We start from the raw sequence: 17,053 nt of genomic DNA on the forward strand, positions 1-17,053 counted from the left end.
AACAGTCACAGCTTGTCGCTTCCTTGCTAATGACACATCAGAGCAATTTTTATGTATTACCGCAAGTGGGGTTTCAGGAAACGATAATCATTTTAGCATGTTTTTTTTCCCTATCAAGAGATGGCAACATGGCAAAAAGTGAGAAGGCTCCAGAAGGAAGGGACAGGCTCACAAATGAGGTCCACGAATTCCACAGGTGTTAACACTTTATATCTGAAAGTCAAGCTTTGCCTCAGAGCACACACCCTACTCATTAGGAAAAATTACCCACTACATCTTTTTCCTACACTAACACAGTGTGCCACAGCTTGATAACAGAGCCCACTTTCCTATCTCTTCCAATTTCAAAATGCAGCGCTTTATATATACTAACGAAGCAGTTTAACTTGGCAAATCACCTGTGTTTATGTCAGCTTAACTATATCAGGAATCCATTTTCCTTTTGATTACTAAATTTTGGTTCTATTATAAACACATACTCATTTTTTTAAAAAAACTAGTGGCCTGAAGAGTTAACACCCAGAGACGATGACAGCTACATAGCAAACAAGCGATCTAACACACAGAGCATCCTTACATGGGCTGGTCCCCAAAATTATTTCCAAGAAGTGGCTCTAGGCATAGCTGGTGGTGTGACTTCTTTTCCACCCAACCATGTTCACCCCACCTTGTCTGCTCCATTCTCCCTACAACCAGACCAAGAAGCACTAGCCGGGCTCACGCTGCAGGTGCGGTGATGGGCGCAGGTTGGAGAGCCAAGATCTTCTCCGCAAGTTAACGTTGGCTTTTGCTGCTCCGTACTGACTGCCTATGGGCAAGGATAGGCAGGCTTTGATCCGAATGAAGAGGGCGGCTGTTGTTACAGCTAATCCAGTCTCATTTCAACCTATTTTATCTTGGCATGAGCGATAGGAAAGGAAAAAAAGAAAGCCTTCCAACAAGTTTGCAAAAAAACCATATGTAAATTCCCCAATTCTAAATGATCTGGCTAGGGATCAGCCCATTGCTACCCTCGGAGACTTTCAGGAATGAAACTTCTCCTAAAAGCTTTTGGCTCTACGCAGCTGGAGAAGGTACTTTGTGGTTTTTCAGGTGCAGTCCCTTCCTCTTAACATTAAAATGAATGCTTGGCACTTTACAAGATGAGGACTCAGCTCTGGCTTCAACCTGTGCTCTTTCAAGAACACTTTTCCCTATGCAGTTAAATTGGCCACAAATTCAGACAGTGCATTCTTTCTGAACTGTACATTTTATGATCTTAGTTTAGGGGCCTCGTAAAAAGATGTAGTGTGCAAGTCACAGTATCCTGCGCTCGAAGGGTCATAACCACCGCATCCACACCGATACCCACAGAACTCTTAAAGGCACTTCTGCGCCTAGTGTTTATTGCCAAAACAAATTTCTAGTCCTAACATTTCTGCCGTTCAACTTCCCATGGAAAAGTTTAATAGTTTCTATTATAAAGTTGATTTTCTCACATGCTAGATAGTCTAATAGAGCCAAGAACTGGACATCTTGCCTCATTTCGTGTTTAAGAGTGGAATTTCAGTTCAGTTTCTTACATGTGGCTCTAGCACATAAGCATTCAACTTTTATTCCATGTGGCTATTAGAAAAGATATCAGTTTGCCTGCAACTAAAATACATCAAGAAGTATTTTGCTTTTCTGCTGTGCTTCTGTGAATGTTACTTACCTCGTGCATTGACAAGCAACTGAACCAAAAAGCACCGTTTCCACAAGATCAAGAGACAAGGATGTAAATGTTGTCTGCCACCATGTGGACAGAGTGACTCTGGATACATGAAAGAAGGTCTAGACACAAGTCACTCGCTTGGGTCTGTACTGTATTGATGTGAAAACAAACATCCTTGGGGGAGCTGACAAAAGATTGTTTGAGTGATTTTTTTTTTCGTGTCAAATAGCAAAGTTCGTCTGTTGCTAATGACTGTCAGATGAAAGCAGAACTATTCTTTGGCCGGGGCTGCGCAAACCATGCCAACGCGAGCAGGATTATCAGTCTAACATCACTCAATAGTTGTCTGACAAAACAAATCAAGGCTGGATCAGAAGAGAAGCCTTGCCTTGTGAGGCGCTCATGTGCAACACATTCAGCCTGAACAGAAAAAAAACCCACTTAACTCATGTAGTGTAACAAATCAAAAAGATTTCACAAAACCTGGAAGCGATGCCAGGGAAGGTATGCTCCGACCACCACCAACCACAGAGCCTCCCTGACAAACAACAGCGATGAAATGGGATAAGACAAGACACAATCCCTCCTTGGCGTGGCCCTAGGGAATTAAAGAGTTTAGAACAGTCGAAATTAATTTGATATCCAGTTTTGGAAGGCTCCTTTCAAGAGCCAGTGATTTAGACAAGGACAGAACACCACCGTTTCTGAGGCCACGTTCACTAAAGGCAGAAGGAAGTAGTGACTCTCCAAGAGATGCCAGCTTGCCCAGGCTGGGTGTTTGCTTATCTCCCACAAAACAAAAAAAACCACAACGCTTCAGTGAGTTCCTAATATTCATCCACTGCAACAGGAGGTTTTTACCGTGTTATCTCAACTTCTCTACTGTGAAACCCAATGCTAAAGTTCGTTCCTTTCTCCTTCTAAAGCCTCATCTTCCTCAGATACTCCACACACATCCGTAACTCCATAACATCCATAACTTTAGGAAGAAGTTCTTTACACTGAGGGTGGTGAGACACTGGCCCAGGTTGCCCAGAGAGGTGGGGGAGGCCCCATCCCTGGAGACATTCAAGGCCAGGCTTGATGAGGCTCTGAGCAACCTGACCTAGTTGAAGATGTCCCTGCTCACTGCAGGGGGGTTGGACTAGATGGCCTTTAGAGGTCCCTTCCAACCCAAAACATTCTATGATTCTATGAACTTGGCAGTTGCAGAGTTTGTGGAGACAGTTACCAACTGAATGCTCTCCCAGTGCTCAATGCTTTTGAGAGCTGAGCCATTCCCTCCCATTTTTAGGAGCTGTATTGTGCTTCACCTTTGACAATGCTCTGGAATAACAATGATTTTTTTTTTTTTGGTGTTGATGTTATTAGGCATAAGTCACTAATTTCCCTTTGAAAAAAAATAACACATTTGTATGTTTGTTAAGAGTCAGAGACTGGAAATTTATGGTCTTACCTAATATTACCCAACATAAAAAGCTACTCTGTGAACTTCGTGAGGGATTCAATTTTACAAATAGAAAATATGGGGATTGAAACAATTTGTGCTCACGTACAGATGGAAGTTATTATGAACTCGCAGAATTAACACACATTGTTTTGACTTCGGAATGTAACAGCAAAGCAAGTTTCTCCAAATAAATGCTCTACCAAGCTAGAACTGAGCTGCTTCTAATTCCAGCTGAATTCTCCCAAGTGCAAGATGTGGTTTTCATTGTTATTATCCTGCTGTTTTACAAAACAGTACCACTTTATCTCTAGAAGAGTTTTTATTTCAGTAATTCTACTTAATATCAACCCAGTCTCACTTCTTTCCCACTCATGTTCCTCCTTGTTGTCAGAACTCCACGTGATTGTGAAAGGAAAAATAAATTTGTGAAACTAGGGGAGTTTACACAAATCCTTTCAAGTATTTCTTTAAGTTGATACATGTTTTTTCTGGGCTCTTTGTTTCTCACCCCCAGCGATCAAGATTCAATGATTCAAGTAAGATGATGAAGACACAAGCTCTTCTCTTAAAGCTCCAGTAGAGTCAGCACTGTTCCTCCCAGGCACCTCCAATCCGCCCACAGCAGCCAGAGGGAATTAAGTACCTGATCCACATTAATTAACGACAGAATAATTTGCAGGACTGGTTCTCTGAATTAAGGCCAACACCTTTGGGCCTTTTTAAGGGCTCTCACAGGTTGTGATGGTCTAGAGATAAGACAGAGATATCTCCATCCAAACTTAATTATTTTCACACATTCACATGAACTAAACATACCTGGAAGCTTCTCTCAAAGCAGCCTTAAGATCTTCTAAAAGCTACTTAAATTCAAGAGTTCCAGCCTCCAAAGGAACACACAAAGGATACAAACAATCTCAGCTTTTTAGATGAAATCAGCCCCCAAGTTCAGAAGTTTTGTGATGTATTTCTGCACATTATCTACCTGTTCTGCTTTCACAATGGAATTTCCCCTTGGCAGAACTATAAAAAGCTGCAATATTTGACCAAGGACATCAAAACAAAGGTGACTACAACAGTTTATATGGACCTCAGTAACACTTTCCTGATTAAGTAAGTAGAAGCCCCCCAGAAATTACGATTTACTTTTATTATGTTTTTATATTCAACAATCTATACAATCTCAAGCATTAACATGTGAACCACTGGTGTTGCACAAACCACTTCAAAGTTTGGCCATAGACTGCTCTAGTTTGTACCAGCACCAGTGACCCCATGTAAATTTGGAAACTTTTTTTAAACAAATACGTACTTAAAGTCTTCATTTATTTTTATGAGTTTAAAAGCATGCCAGTGATTTCAGAAACCAACTGCAAGAACTTGGAAGGCAACATGGGTAAGTGACCATGTGTTCAACTGTTCATTGTCCTTCAGAAATAGGACAGAACAAAATGAGAATGAGAGATTTCAGTAGGTCCAACAGTGCGAACAACTCAAGAGACGACAAGTCAAAGAGAAAAACAGGAAAACAAGTGAAGTGGTGGCAGTTCCTATAAAAAAAAAAAAAAACTACAACTAACCCAGACTACAAGAACTGGAAAGATGACCAGCTTGGGCTCAATGAAGAGTTCATATCCTCAATGCAGAAAGAAGCCCAGAGCCCTTGCATCACACAACTGAACAGCAAACTCCAGAATAGGAGCAAAACCATGAAAGGCTGAAAAGCAAAGCAAGCAGCATCACGACTCACAAGTTACAGAATGAACTAATGTATTTACATAAATAGAGATTAAGGAAAGCACTGATTTGATAGTAATGGAGAGAGAAAGCTATCAAAGCATTTGAAGGAAAGAGTATTTAATCCCTTTCTTTTACTAGTCTTCCCTATGAAAGTCAAGTGTGAACAGCTGGCTGCCATTATTAATACCAGCAACAAAGAGTCACAGTCTAAGTTATATTAACAGCTTGGTTAAGTGAATTTCCAAGATTAGCAGGACTTGATTAACTTCATCTTAAGGTATTTTAGCCTTTAAGTAATTTCAGAGCCATTGGAGGTTATCTTCCAAAATACACTAAGCATGGGCAAGAGACCAGAAGTCTGGAAAACGGTAAATGCAATCCAAGCTTAAAAAACAAACAACACAAAAAGACCCAGAAGCTTTACTTCAATTTGGGGTAGGGAATGGGGAAAAAAAGTGGTGGAAGAGAGAACTGGAAAAACAAACCAAACAACTAGAAAACTAAGCATAAAAAAGATCAGTTTTTTCAAGAATAAAACTGTCAGGCAAATCTAATTTCGAGCCATACAAACAGGTTAGAGACTGAAATGTCATATTTCTGTTGGAATTTAAATAAATCTCTTGGCACTTTATGGTGTAATATGCTTGGAAATACAGGGAAATGGGATATTGATGAAGTATGAATGAATACAGAGCTAGTAAGTACTCTTTGGGCGTAGTTAAACAACAGTTCACTGCTGTAAATGGAAGTGCTAGTGAAGCGGGGCTCCACCTGGGTCTAGGCTTTAGCCCAGTTCTATTCAATATTTTAATTAGGTGACCTGGCTAGAGATTAAGCTCCCATGCAGATAGCACAATGCTGAGACTGAGTTCTCAACCCACCTTTCCCCATCTGCTAGAGTTATTTCAGCAAATCAGAGACACCATTAGGAAGAAAAAGGGGCACGTGAAGTACAGCATGTAAAACATGAATCAAGTGAGTGATCTGCACAAATTCAGCATGGACTATTTTGTTGCTGTGCAGAAGAGACCTGAGGCTGCAGGTTGTAGTGAATCACAAAATTCATCGTGTTAAGCTGTTAAAGAGTACAAACCTATCAGACTATGATGAACTGAACAAAAATGACAAGACCTGTGACGCACTTCTCCCATCCTACAGACTGTTTTGAAGGGAAGAGCTGCATGGTGCATCCAGCCTTGGGCACTGCTCTTCAAGAAGGATGTGGATTGAGATGGAGAAGAGGAGACAACACGAACGCTCAGAAGTTGAGACATTAACCATGAGACAGCATTTTAGAAAAAAGTTCTCTTTCCATACATACATTTTGTAAATAGGAAGCAAATTAAATGAATAGATTATTATAGTAAGTGATTATGTGGTTAAATAGAAGCAAGACAGATTTGGATGAGATATCAGAAAAGACTTTTATGGCCAGGACAGCCAACAACTGGAAGAGACTACTGAGATCACAGATCCCTTTCCTTCAGGGAAGGTTAAACAAATATCTACCAGGGATGGCGTAAGAGCAGATGACCCTGCCCTAGGATTAGGCAACAGTCTAAATGGTCTCCCCAGCTCCCTTTCAGATCAGCTTTTCAAACATTTTCTAAATTCCATACCAAATATGTCCACAGCAGGTATTAGTATCATCTCAAATACAAGTTTGTAAACTCTCATGCATTTGCCAAAGTAAAGGATGATTTTTAAAAACACATTAAGAGCAAAGATTAGATTTAGTAAGGATTAGAGCACTTTTTTTTTAAAATATAAAGTCATACATTAGCAAGACTTAAGGTTTTCCAGTTTGTTGTGTTTCCTTATCATAAGTATAGGAGTATGATAGAAGGTAAAGTAATAATACACCAAAATTAAAGCAGCAACGAGAATGACGTGAATGGATCAACAAGTATGATAGAATAAAAAAACCCAGAAAATATTTACAATTTTCAAATCAGGGTGTACAGACTCACAGTATTTATTTGAAAAAGAAAAGATTCATTACTACCTGGCAAGCCCTTCTCCAAGCACCACAAGAGCACAAAGCAGTAAGGTAAGTGCAGACAATGATTTGAAGAATACCTCCAATAGCTCACAGATGTTCGCCAGAGAGAACAGCGTCGCAAGACAGTAGATGTGCACTCCTGCCACGCCGACACTAAGTAGATTGTAGATATTCATAAAAAAAAAATATCTCAGTGTACCAACCTGTGCTATATTTTTGTTGAGAAGATACACTCCATATTCAAACTGCAGTTTCTCCCCTCCTTTGGGATATAAAGGAAATCTGATGGGAAAGAAAAAAAACAAAACAGAAAAAGCATTTAAGGTGAACTTATTCACATGCTTAAGTAAACTTTAAAAAGCCACAGACGCCTTTTCTGAGAAGGTAAAGATTTAAAAAGCCTCCCTTGTTGACTTCTCCCTGGAACCCCCTCTACAGGATGTACTCAGGAACCCTCAGCAATTCCAGTCAACCAGCCTTTTAAAAAAAAAAAAATGATGACAATTTCACCTAATGAATTACATTTTCTAAAAGTATTTTAGGGTTTGTTTTTTTTTTTTTTTTTGAAAGTTTTTAAATGTTTTATGAGTCTCCCAGTGCTGCAACATTCCCCTCACTAAGCGAAGCACATTTTAAGAAGCATAATACCAGATCCCACCGTATCGCTTTGCATTCAGCTGTTCGCATTTCGTTAGCTCATTGCCAAACGGAAATAATCTTTGAAGAAAGATGTTCTCTTTTGATTGGCATTTTGTGATTAAAAGAGCACAAATCTCTTCACACACAGAAGACAACTTAGAGACTACAAGCAATTCCTTTCCTTTCAACAAGCTTCACACACACACACACCCCCCCCAAAGGCTCAAGTCAGTTACAGCATCACAGGTCACTACAGTCCTTGCAAATATTATATTCCTAATGTTTATTTCTCCTATTTAATAAAGCATTTTTCACATTTGTAAATAACCTAGATGTAGCAAAATAGCTTATAAGAAAGTAGCACAGCTTATTTTTCTCCTAACTGCTGCATGGGATCAGAGAACCAAAATTTTAATTCCTAAACAATTGAAATTGTTTGACAGTCTGCATGAATGAATATAATTTTAATATAATTTTATGTGCATGTTTTAGGAATCTTTGCTTAAGTGAAGCAGTTCCCATAAACAATTTTAATATCTGTACTCTGCATTTCTTAAGATTGTCTTTTGACTCTTCCTTACCACCAGGTCACCACGGTCAACACCATAATCTTCGGACAACCTAAAATTTACGTTTCTGGGAACTACACCACGAAACGAGCTTTTGCGTTTTTCAAGACCCGCGTGTTCTGTAGCCCCTAATCAAGACGCTGAGCGAATTATCTGCCCAAAACCCCACATTACATCAGAAACCAAAGTCTCTCTCAAATATAAGATAACAAATATAGGAGATCCATATCTACTAGAAACAACACACGTTCTAGAGGGGCGATTACGCAAAGTGTATTTTATCATCAATCAGCCCTACGGTAGAGTACATTTGCAACTTTTAAAGAGAATTATATAGCGCCATTAAAGCTAAAGGTTAAGAGGTCATGATCACAGCAGATCAAATACTAAGACGTCAGCTTCAAGTTTTATGCCACTTTCAAACTCACTAGGTCACTTTAAGTTGAGGAATATAAAAATCACCAAGAACAGTATATATCTAGCTCACCTTGCTTAATAGATCTATAAATCCAACTAGTTCCCCGTGCAAGCAAAGAAAACCTTTCAAAATGAACACACGCTACAAAAATTCCATGAGGCATTGTCCTAAGTGTAAAATACAAATCAAAGAGGAATTCAGTTCAATATCCACAATTACACTACCCAAATAGAGCAGAATTTAGATTTAAAGGATACCTTTACAATTAACAGTATAAAACTAACTGAAGCTTGACAATAAAAGCACCATTAGGAACACAAGCAGCGTTTCACTAGAAGATAGTATTTCATTAAGTCACGAGTAATGGGAACCATGTATTCTATTATTAGACACAGAGGTCTTCAATACATGCAATATAGAAAAGAGGATAAAAAAAACTGTTTTACGGTGCTCGCTACCATCTCCCACACGCAGTTTCTTTCAAGTGGTAAAGATCAAGCTTTTCTGTTTATCACGTTCGTCCTGCTTCTTTGCTAATATTCCCATTTCTGTGCTCTAACTTCCACTAATTAATCTTGAAAGACTCTAAAGTACACACGACCCTGTGTCAGCTTTCATAACAGAAACATTTACATGAAAATCTTGAAGAACGTCAGTGGATGTCTGTGCGTGCACATTTACGGCTCCGAGAAAAATGCGACCAACTTTTATGTCTCTCTCTTTGCGTGTTATCTCACTTTGCCCATTAAGCCTGGTCACAAGCAATAAACTGAAGGAAGAGGAACCACGACATTTTATATAGTGCTTCATTGAGTATAATTGAACACAACTTTAACTGCCGGCTCCCTCTGTGACATTCTTCTTGCCTGCTCCTTCGAAAAGCACGATTGTAAGCGAAATCTCTCACTTTGGCACGCTGCAAAAAGTTATGTCTGCTGGGTAAGGTTTTAGTTATACTTGCTCAAAAAAATACATTTGAAAGCTACTATTTTAGTAGTTTTATAATCGTGGAACACTCAATAAAAAGCAAAATGGCATCCACATGCCCATTCTACTCCAACATGTACCTTCCTTGTTTCCATTCTTGCTATGTTTGAAAAAAAAAAAATTACAAATCATTGAACTCCTTTAAAGCAGACCACAAGTACTTACGCTAAGATGGCAAATTCAAAGGAATAAGTGTGATGTGTTTACTGGAAAGAAGAAAAACACCACGCCATTGCTGTCTGTTGTGTAATCACCAGAAGGGATCATCTGAGAAAAGTCAGCAAGCAGTAGAGAACTTGTTGAGCTCTGGTCCTCCTCGGAGCTGTACATTTATACACCGTAAGAAAAACACACACCTACCATGCCAGCAGGCAGGAATTACGAACAAATCAGCTTCTGCTCTTTGAGGTTCAAAGTGCGCCCTTGCAAAAATACATTGATATTTATCTTATGGCTATAGAATATTACTTTTCAATAGTGCGTAGACGTCTGTCCTGGGTTGAGCAACATAGGACTGATTTCTCTTCTAATGCTGGGGAAAACGGTACTTGAAGAAGACGCTAGTGTCTGAATTTGGGAAAATATTTACTTTATAGTCAGCTAGGCTACGTGGGATTCAAGGTCTTAACATTTTTGAGCCTTGCCAGGTGCAGGGGTGAGGCGCAGCAAGGCCTGGGCTTTTGACCCAGACTGGCCAACAAGATTATTTCATACCATGAAGGTCACATTCAATACAAATTAGGAAGTTTGCTGTGTAGTTCGACTCTCCCTTGATGGCTGTGGTCCAGAGAACTCCTTGCCCTGGTGCTGGACCCCATAGCTGTTCCCTTCCTCCTGAAGCCACAACGCTCGCAGTGTCCCACACTGGCTGTCCCTGCTGGGAGTGCACAGCTTCCTGCTGATATAGCTGGCTGACGATAATTCTTGTATATTTTGTATTAGTATTGTGATCAATACTGGTTCTTTGTCATTATTGTTAGTTATTTAGTCTTATCCTATTAAAACTATCTATATATCAACCTCGTGTTTTCTTGTTTTCCCCAATTCCTCTTCCCGGGTGGGGAGGAGTCATCAGGCGATAGAATAATTGTCTGAACGACAATAAATTGTTATGGGTTTCTCAAACCATAACAACTTCTTAAAACACAGCCCTCATACACCCTGAGTTTACAATAGCTATTCTATTTCTATATAAAAAAAAAAGCACACTGGCATACAGCAGTAATAATTTTAACAGTGACTCATAAAGAAGATCTTAGTTCAGAGAACGTTAACTTGATGCAAGAAAAAACCCAAAATATTTAGAAACTTATAACAGGTTAACCCCATTTGGAGTTGTTTCTGCACCTCACGTTTCCACTGTACTCAAGGCTATTCTTGCTTCACTTAAGACATCTGAGATGTCAGCAATGGTAAGAGCCTGCGCTGGGGAAAACCATAAGGTCTAGCAGCGATAAAGGGAATGACAAGTTAAACAAGTCCCACCCTGACTTCAGAAGGTGGAGAACACTGTATAAAAGTGATCCAAACTGCACACCAGACTGATTTTAACCAGATGGTCAATATACGCCTTTAAGATCTAAGATAACATAAAGAGGATTCTCGATCTTAAAAGCTTACGTCTGGTTTGGAAGTTTTATGTTTTGCTTATTTAATCCTGAAAGAGTGTGACAAATGCAGAGTTTTTATTAATTTCTTTGAGTCATGGGTTCTGTTTTATAGGACTCACTGGGATCCAAGTCAGATGACCAGCGTTACACAGCTCTACCACACTGCGGGATCAGAGGCAAATGCATAAGAAGTCACAAAACATACACACATGTTACATTTTTAGACATATAACTCACCTCCCCTTTCATGGCACGTTGCTTTGGACAAAAGTTGTATTCTTCTTATTGTACCACCACAATGACAGAACAGTTTATTCCATAATGAACTAGAACAACTGTCATTTTGACAGCCCCAAAGCACACACGAGGCTTATACTAAAACTAATACGTTCAAGAGCCAAGTTTTATCAGTCTCACAAGAGGTGGGTTTGACTGCTGTTTCTCATGGACACCAGTAAAAAACAATCATTAAAAAAAATAATCATAGAAGCAGCTACAAGGCACTTCTAATCACTTCTGAATAATTTCATTTGAGCAGGGTTTAGAACAGTGATGGCAACTCAACTCATCCGCCTCCACCTTACCTCTCTCCTGCCTCTCCCAAGAATAAGCATCTCCTCTCTACCTACAGTCTTCATCCCAACAAGTCAACATCAACCACTTTATTTCAATTTATCCCCTGTTAATTACTGCCACACTTCCTAAGCAGATGTCAGCTGCGGGATCAAGAACTCTTCAACTTAAACGTGGTCCAGGAAGAACTGGAATGGAAGTCAGAAGGGAGCATGTTATTAACAGCTAGTCAAGAAACTCTCCTCTTCCATCGAAAGCAACTAACATTCAAATTGGATATTATTCTTAGAATCATAGAATTGCCTAGGTTGGAAGGGACCTTTCAGATCATCAAGACCAACCATCAACCTAACACTGACAAAAACCATCACTAAACCATCTCTCTAAGCACTACGTCTACCCGGCTTTTAAATACCTCCAGGGATGGCGACTCCACCACTGCCCTGGGCAGCCTGATATGCTTGATAACCCTTTCTGTGAAGAAATTTTTCCTAATATCCATCCTAAACCTCCCCTGGCACAACATCAGGGCATTTCCTCTTGTCCCATGGCCTGTTCCTTGGGAGAAGAGACTGACCCCCACTGGCTACCCCCTCCTTTCAGGGAGTTGCAGAGAGCGAGAAGGTCTCCCCTCAGCCTCCTTTCCTCCAGGCTGAACACCCCCAGCTCCCTCAGCCGCTCCTCACAAGACTTGTGCTCCAGACCCCTCACCAGCTCCGGTGCCCTTCTCTGGACACGCTCCAGCACCTCAATGGCTTTTTGTGTGGTGAGGGGCCCAAAACTGGACACAGCACTCGAGGTGGGGCCTCACCAGTGCCAAGTAAAGGGGGACGATCACTTCCACAGTCCTACTCACCACACTGTTCCTGATACAGGCCAGGATACTGTTGGCTTCTTGGCTACCTGGGCACACTGCTGGCTCCTATTCAGCTGGCTGTTGACCACCCCCCCCAGGTCCTTTTCTGCCAAGCAGCTCTCCAGCCACCCGCCGATAGCGCTGCATGGGGTTTTTGTGACCCAAGTGCGGGACCCTGCATTGGCCTTGTTGAACCTCACAGCTTAGCACTGAAATCTTGTGTTTAACAAAACTGGATGCTACTAACCACTGAGCAGTTCTAAAAACAAAGAACCATTGGGGTTTTGGAGCACATAAAGCAACTTCGTTTCAGTCTATTTATACCCAAGGAGGTTTTGCTGATAGGCAATGAGTAAGCAAACAAGTACAACCAGTCAAGGCTTGGAGAACCACTCATCTACATAACCAAATATATCTACTTGTAAGAAACTCAAGTGAGACTAACAAATCAAAGCATGCACTCAAGTGAATACAGATTTGTGCAAGCCTAAGAGGAAGAATCTCTAATTTCCTTGTAAACTGCCCAGGCAAACAGGGGTGGAAAAGGAAGAAATCCCAGCTAAAAGGAGCGGTTAAGTGAAATGTCAACATTGGTGTTATTTTACGCTGTAGACTCTATGTGAAAGTTTCTAGAGTACTAACCCTCCCTAAACCCTCCCAAAAGAGTTGTGAAAAGGAAAAAGCGAGGCAAAGGTTACGTGCTTTGTTCAGGGTTACTCTGATGGGGAAAAGTAACCCCAAATCAGCCTTTTATAGAAAAATCAGGGCTGAAGGTCTACCTCTTCTCCAAGTTGAAATTACAGAACCAGCATCCTACCATCAACCATGGAATGTAAATTGTGGGTTCTTCAAGGATCTTGCAGCACTTCACAAATGCTAAGTTTTAAAACAAACAGTTACTTTGAGCATTTGCATAAGAAATTCCATTCTGATGGGTATCAAGCCTACAGGCACCCAACTAAACCATCAACTGGACTCTTAGGAAGCTCTTACTTTGGAGTTAGTCTTTAACGAGATTTTTTTTTTCCTAACATGGTATTTAGTCAAGTAGAACACATTTTAGATATTACAAACACGCATACCCCTAAAACTGAAAAACAAAGTGTAATCCTATGAGAGTAAATCACATTTTAAGGTTACAAAGAACGTAGACAGGGTACTAAATTGTCAAGTCTGGTTTCAAAGTCTTTCTGTTAAAAAAAAAGAAACTCAATATATGCATTCCCAGTCAGTATGGAAAACTAGTGGTGGCTGGTTGCCATGATTTCCACTCCAGCTGAATCATTAAGATGCAAATAGCTAAACAGAAATATCAGTGCTAAACCAAGGCAGATTTCAGTTTTCAGTTCAAGATGTAGTCTTGAGTATGTCTACAAACATTTGTGGTCTGGGAGCAGCATAGGATGAGCAGATATGAGTTCTAATGAGTGCCTTTGCCAGCTGTGCTTGTCCAGGGGCCTGAAAACATTTCTACTGTAAGTAGAGTCTGTGACTTTATGACATTTCTGTTGCCATCTGATCCAAAAGCTGCAGCACGCCCCATGAGACCACCATCCGTTGCTCCGCATTGCTACAACTACCTGTTCATCCAGACACAAGCAGATCTTACAATCATAAAGCTACAGGCACAAAGATGCGGGTCAGGGCAATCCCAAGCACAAATCCAGGCTGGGTGGAAAATGGATGGAGAGCAGCCCTGAGGAGAAGGACTTAGGGATGCTGATGGATGAGAAGCTCAGTATGAGACGGCAATGTGCGCTGGCAGCCCAGAAACCCCCCCACAGCCTGGGCTGCATCCCCAGCAGCGTGGGCAGCAGGGCGAGGGGGGAATTCTGCCCCTCTGCTCCGCTCGGGGGAGACCCCCCTGCAGTGCTGCCTCCAGCTCTGGGGCCTCAGCACAGGAGAGACACGGAGCTGTTGGAGCGGGGCCAGAGGAGGCCCCGGAGACGCTGGGAGGGCTGGAGCCCCTCTGCTGGGAGGACGGGCTGAGAGAGTTGGGGGGGTTCAGCCTGGAGAAGAGAAGGCTCCAGGGAGACCTTGGAGTCCCTTCCAGTCCCTCAAGGGGCTCCAGGAAAGCTGGGGAGGGACTCTGGATGTAGGAGGGGAGCCATGGGACGAGGGGGAAGGGTTTTCCACTGCAAGAGGGGAGATTTAGATAAGATATTAAGAAGACATTCTTGGCTGTGAGGGTGGTGAGCCCCTGGCCCAGGTTGCCCAGAGAAGCTGTGGCTGCCCCATCCCTGGAGGGGTTCAAGGCCAGGTTGGACGGGGCTTTGAGCAACCTGGTCTGGTGGGAGGTGTCCCTGCCCAGGGCAGGGGGTTGGAACTGGATGATTTCTAAGGTCCCTTCCAACCCAAACCATTCTATGCTTCTATGATGTAGTGTCTCTAAGGCAAGTTCAAACCTCCCTATACCTCAGCTATGGTAACTCTTCCCTCTAAATAAGTTTCATCCCTCCTTGGGGTGGGAAGACTGTCAAAATTACTTTCCAGTGTTCATTTCAACCTTATTTTTTATGGTTCACAGCACACCAAAGGAGACTCTGCTTATGTGCTGCTGAAGGTAACTGAGAAATTTCAGGGGCAGATGGTAGAGAAAAGCTTCTTGCACAGATTTTTCTTTTCCCTATTTACAGATTAAGGTGAGATGCCTACAGTTTGGATCAGTCAGGTTCAGTGGGTGTTTTTCCCTTATAAAAAGTATTAGTTCCTTCTTAATAAAAGAAAGGGGATTAATCCATGTCTTACTGACTTTTGAATATATGGACTAAACTACAGGTTTTGCTAAGACAGCCTGGGCAGGAAGTTTGCTACTACAGCATCTCCAACCAAAACTGCTCATAATACTGAGGTATATAAAAATCAGAAAATTGACTACAGAAAAAAAGATCTTTTAAAGATTGCTTCTGCTGCCCACAGATATCAATTCTGGAAAACCGGAGGTCTGTTTCAAAGCTAAAAATGTGATTAGCCCAATTTCAGTGTTTTAAGCATCAGGACAACCCTTCTTACATAAATAAAGTGTCTTAAATATTCTACTCTAACCAGTAAGAACTTCACCGTTTTACCTTTTTTAGCTGACCTTAGACAAGTAAGCATCGGCCATCAAGATATTGTTTAATTTTATATCCTCAGCTAATCTTTAGCTGTTTTACATGGTAACCTCAGCATTTGGTGAACATGCAATAAGTCACCACAGGATTCTTGGTTCAGTCAGATGGTAACTGTTAGGAAAAGCTGAAAGAATCCTTATTCCATACATTTGTTTCAGACCTCAAGTATCTCTTATGAATTCAAGTCCAAATACATTTACTGTTGTGTTCTGTGATTTATGAACTCCTCTGTATCCAGAAAAATCACATATGTACCAATATATTGGTGGCGAATTTTTATTGTCTATAACCGCCTGTCTTTAATACAACTATTTTTAAAGCTTAAGAAATTGCTTCATATTTAACTGCTTTCACCTGCTTCTACTTTGGTATTACACCATATGTTTTAGATCTTTTATTCTCTCTTCTGTTCAGACTTTTGCCATATCCCAAATTACATTAAAGTCTCAAAGTTTAATCTCTCCTTCAGAAAGCTCTTTAGGGAAGAAGTCAGTAAAATAATGATTTTTTACACATCACATCTAACTGTTTTCCACAGGCTGGAAGCGTGGCACAATTTAAATGGCATGTTACATCCCATTTGGCAAATCTAAGTAAAATTCCAAATCTAGTTCGGAATGGTGTTAGATAAGCTTAATTTTTTTAAGTGATGCAAAAGTTTAAGGACCTCTAATATGTATAGCTTAGCAAGCAAAATTAACAGCAAGAATATTTATGTTTTAAGAATGTTTAATTATCCAGTAGTCAACTGAAGATCAGAAACTTAGTCCATCGACTAAGTGAAGCCGATACCACTTTATTTTTACATCACCATATTTGCTGTACCTTTGCTTCATGCCCAACTTCATCCACCGAATTTGTCAGAGAACAAACTTGACATGGCTTTTTCCTTCCCTTCTTATTTCCAAGGACAGGAAGCAGAATGGCTGCAGGGAGACGACAGTAGAGCAGACTTGGCAGAACGCAGCTGAAACCCAATTATTCACTATTATCCAGATAAAGAACTGTTGTAATTTTTGCGACTGTAACAGTCGCTGGTGTGATAGCGGAGAGTCATCCATCAGATCTAGGGAACAACCGTGCCTCACGCAGCACTACCGAAAAACAGGGCAGTTTAGAAAATGATGAATTTCAAGCTTAAGCCCATGGATAGGACACCCTACACGAGGATAGAACTAAACAGCCCAACCCAGATAAGATAACAACCTGAAAAAGTCACAAGTTCTTGCTTGATATGACTGAAGTATGAGGAGTGTACAAGACCAAGGTTTAAATATTTACTGAAGTTTGAGTTATTTCAGCCTCAGCCCCTTTTGGGGGGCTGTGAGGGGGGGCAGGCAGGGGAGGAAGGAGCTCGTGTTTTCCCTCCAACCCAACCACATCCTGTTTGCTCACTGAAAAGGAAT

At 41.0% G+C, this 17,053-nt stretch overlaps 1 protein-coding gene across 2 annotated transcripts in view; it reads right to left on the reverse strand.

Moving 5' to 3' along the window:
- Positions 1–17,053, reverse strand: part of UVRAG (UV radiation resistance associated) — a 111,037-nt gene that overhangs the window by 30,616 nt on the left and 63,368 nt on the right. For both annotated transcript variants that reach the window (XM_063327196.1, XM_063327187.1), the window contains one exon: positions 7,086–7,164. In XM_063327196.1, coding sequence (XP_063183266.1) covers positions 7,086–7,164 — 79 coding nt within the window. The remainder of the gene's footprint in view (positions 1–7,085; positions 7,165–17,053) is intronic.

This window comes from Chroicocephalus ridibundus, chromosome 1, assembly GCF_963924245.1.
Source record: "Chroicocephalus ridibundus chromosome 1, bChrRid1.1, whole genome shotgun sequence".
NCBI lineage: Eukaryota > Metazoa > Chordata > Aves > Charadriiformes > Laridae > Chroicocephalus > Chroicocephalus ridibundus.